Source organism: Humulus lupulus, chromosome 2, assembly GCF_963169125.1.
Source record: "Humulus lupulus chromosome 2, drHumLupu1.1, whole genome shotgun sequence".
In the NCBI taxonomy this organism is placed as follows: Eukaryota; Viridiplantae; Streptophyta; class Magnoliopsida; order Rosales; family Cannabaceae; genus Humulus; species Humulus lupulus.
Genome location: NC_084794.1, coordinates 80,220,103 through 80,222,157, shown reverse-complemented (window position 1 = coordinate 80,222,157; position 2,055 = coordinate 80,220,103). Strand labels below are relative to the sequence as shown.

Here is a 2,055-nt window from a genome sequence, read left to right as displayed (position 1 = left end):
GAGCTTCATTGTGGTTTGGATTCGAAATCGTCGTGGGTCTCATGATAGGGTTTTTGGTTGCGGTTTCATTGTTGTTTGAGGTGGAGATTGGATATTGTTGCAGCCGGAAATCGCCATAGGTAACTCTTGATAAAGAGTATCAGTTGCCGCCTACGAGAGAAATGAAGTAATATTTTGTAATTTTCAATTTTTTTCGTACAAAAGTAAAAAATTTCGTGCTACAATAAATATGTAGTTTTTTTTACTTTTTCTCATTATAAAAAAATTCTCAATATGCAACCAATCTCCGTACTAACACTAGCGATGTACCAAATTGGCCCCTTCCTTCGACTAATATCCGTTCCAACACTGCATTTAAATTTTTGTCAGAAAAAATACAGTATTTAAATTCCTTCATCATCGATGACGTGTCCAAACTTTAAAAAAAACGATGTGGCAATGGGTAAACGTGGAAAATGTAGTGCGTGGAAATTAACCGGTTGCTTAACATGGCGGTTTAATCTGTCTTGGCTTACGCCCCAAGTCAATTACCCAACTCCCATCTTTTCTCTCATTTATTATATAAATAAACATTAACACGACCACTTTTTCACAATTTCTCCTATTTTTCTCTCTAATTCAGCCTTTTTCAGAATTTTTTCTCTTAAAAATATATTTGAAAATCCATGGGCGGAGGAGGAGGAACAGAAGCTTTTCCTGATTTGGGAAGACATTGCCAGAACTCCGATTGCAACCAATTAGATTTTCTTCCTTTCAAGTGCGATGGATGTAACAAGGTTAGTAATTGAAACACAAATTCATCAGATTTTCTGAGTTTTGAATTCAATCTCAATTCGATTGTTCTTTGAAAACGCTGAACAGGTATTTTGTTTGGAGCATCGTTCTCACAAGTCTCACAGCTGTCCCAAACCGGACCACAACAGCAGAAAGGTCGTGGTTTGCGAAACCTGTTCGGCGGCCATAGAAACCACCGGCCAAGACGAGAAGCTTCTGCTGGAGAGGCACGTGAGGTCCGGTAACTGCGACCCCCGAAACAAGAAGAAGCCCACGTGCCCTGTCCGGCGATGCAAAGAAATTTTGACTTTTTCAAACACCAGCACTTGCAAAACTTGCCAACTCAAGGTCTGTCTCAAGCACCGGTTTCCCGCCGACCATACCTGCCGTGACCGTCAGCCCTCGGCGGAGGCGGTCAGCAATGGTGGTCGCCGCTGGAATGAGAAGTTTTTGGCTGCTTTGGCTTCAAGAAACGGGAAAGATTGTGCTAAGAAAGGGTCTGGTAACTCTGCGTCTCCTCCTAGTACTCCTTCTGTCAAAGCATGTTAGATTTATTGGAAATTTGAGTCATTTGAGTATTTTGTAATTATATATATACATAAATTTATACCTATAAAATTAGTTGGGTTTGTTTCAATTTGTGATCGTGCGTGATTCTCTATCTCGTATTCATATATGATAATTAAGAATTGAAGATTGTTCATATGGAGTTGGCTTTCGTTAGTCGTTAGTGATGATATGGACTTAGACATTAAGAGACTTTGAAATTCTTCAAGGCATTCAATAGTAAAGGCGGTAATCTAGTGCAAGAACGCTCATCCTAATCTCGGCCTCAGTTGTCACATAATATAAATCTCTCAATTTACACGAAAGTAGCAATAGACTGAATGCTCTTTACAATGTATACATTTTAAGAGAGCGGTTAGGATGGTGGTGGTGGTAGTGGTAGAGATGTGAGGTAGAAGAACGAGTCTTTTTCACTATGTTGTTTTAGAAGAACGTTAAACCATGGTATGACCATTCCATTAGTGGTGCACCCATGTCTTTAAGGTTTTTCTTTCTCCCATCTGCCTCAATGCAGTTATATCTACTCTTATAAAGTATTATAAGATCACTGATTAAATCTTTGGATGGCCTAAAATAAAAAGGGCCACTAACAGATATTTTTTTATGCTTCATAATAAACATATCAAAACAGGAATTGTTCAATTTATGAGCAAAATAATGGAAATGTATGCATGCATTGCATTGCATTGCATTGCATACATCTCTGTTTGACAC

At 38.7% G+C, this 2,055-nt stretch overlaps 1 protein-coding gene across 1 annotated transcript; it reads left to right on the top strand.

Moving 5' to 3' along the window:
- Window positions 1-522: 522 nt before the first annotated feature.
- LOC133818092 (zinc finger AN1 domain-containing stress-associated protein 12) lies at window positions 523-1,477 on the top strand. The gene is made up of 2 exons (XM_062250790.1): window positions 523-776; window positions 862-1,477. Exons 1-2 carry the CDS (start codon window positions 666-668, stop codon window positions 1,321-1,323), a joined length of 573 nt encoding a protein of 190 aa, XP_062106774.1. The 5' UTR covers window positions 523-665; the 3' UTR covers window positions 1,324-1,477.
- The last annotated feature ends 578 nt before the right edge of the window (window positions 1,478-2,055 follow it).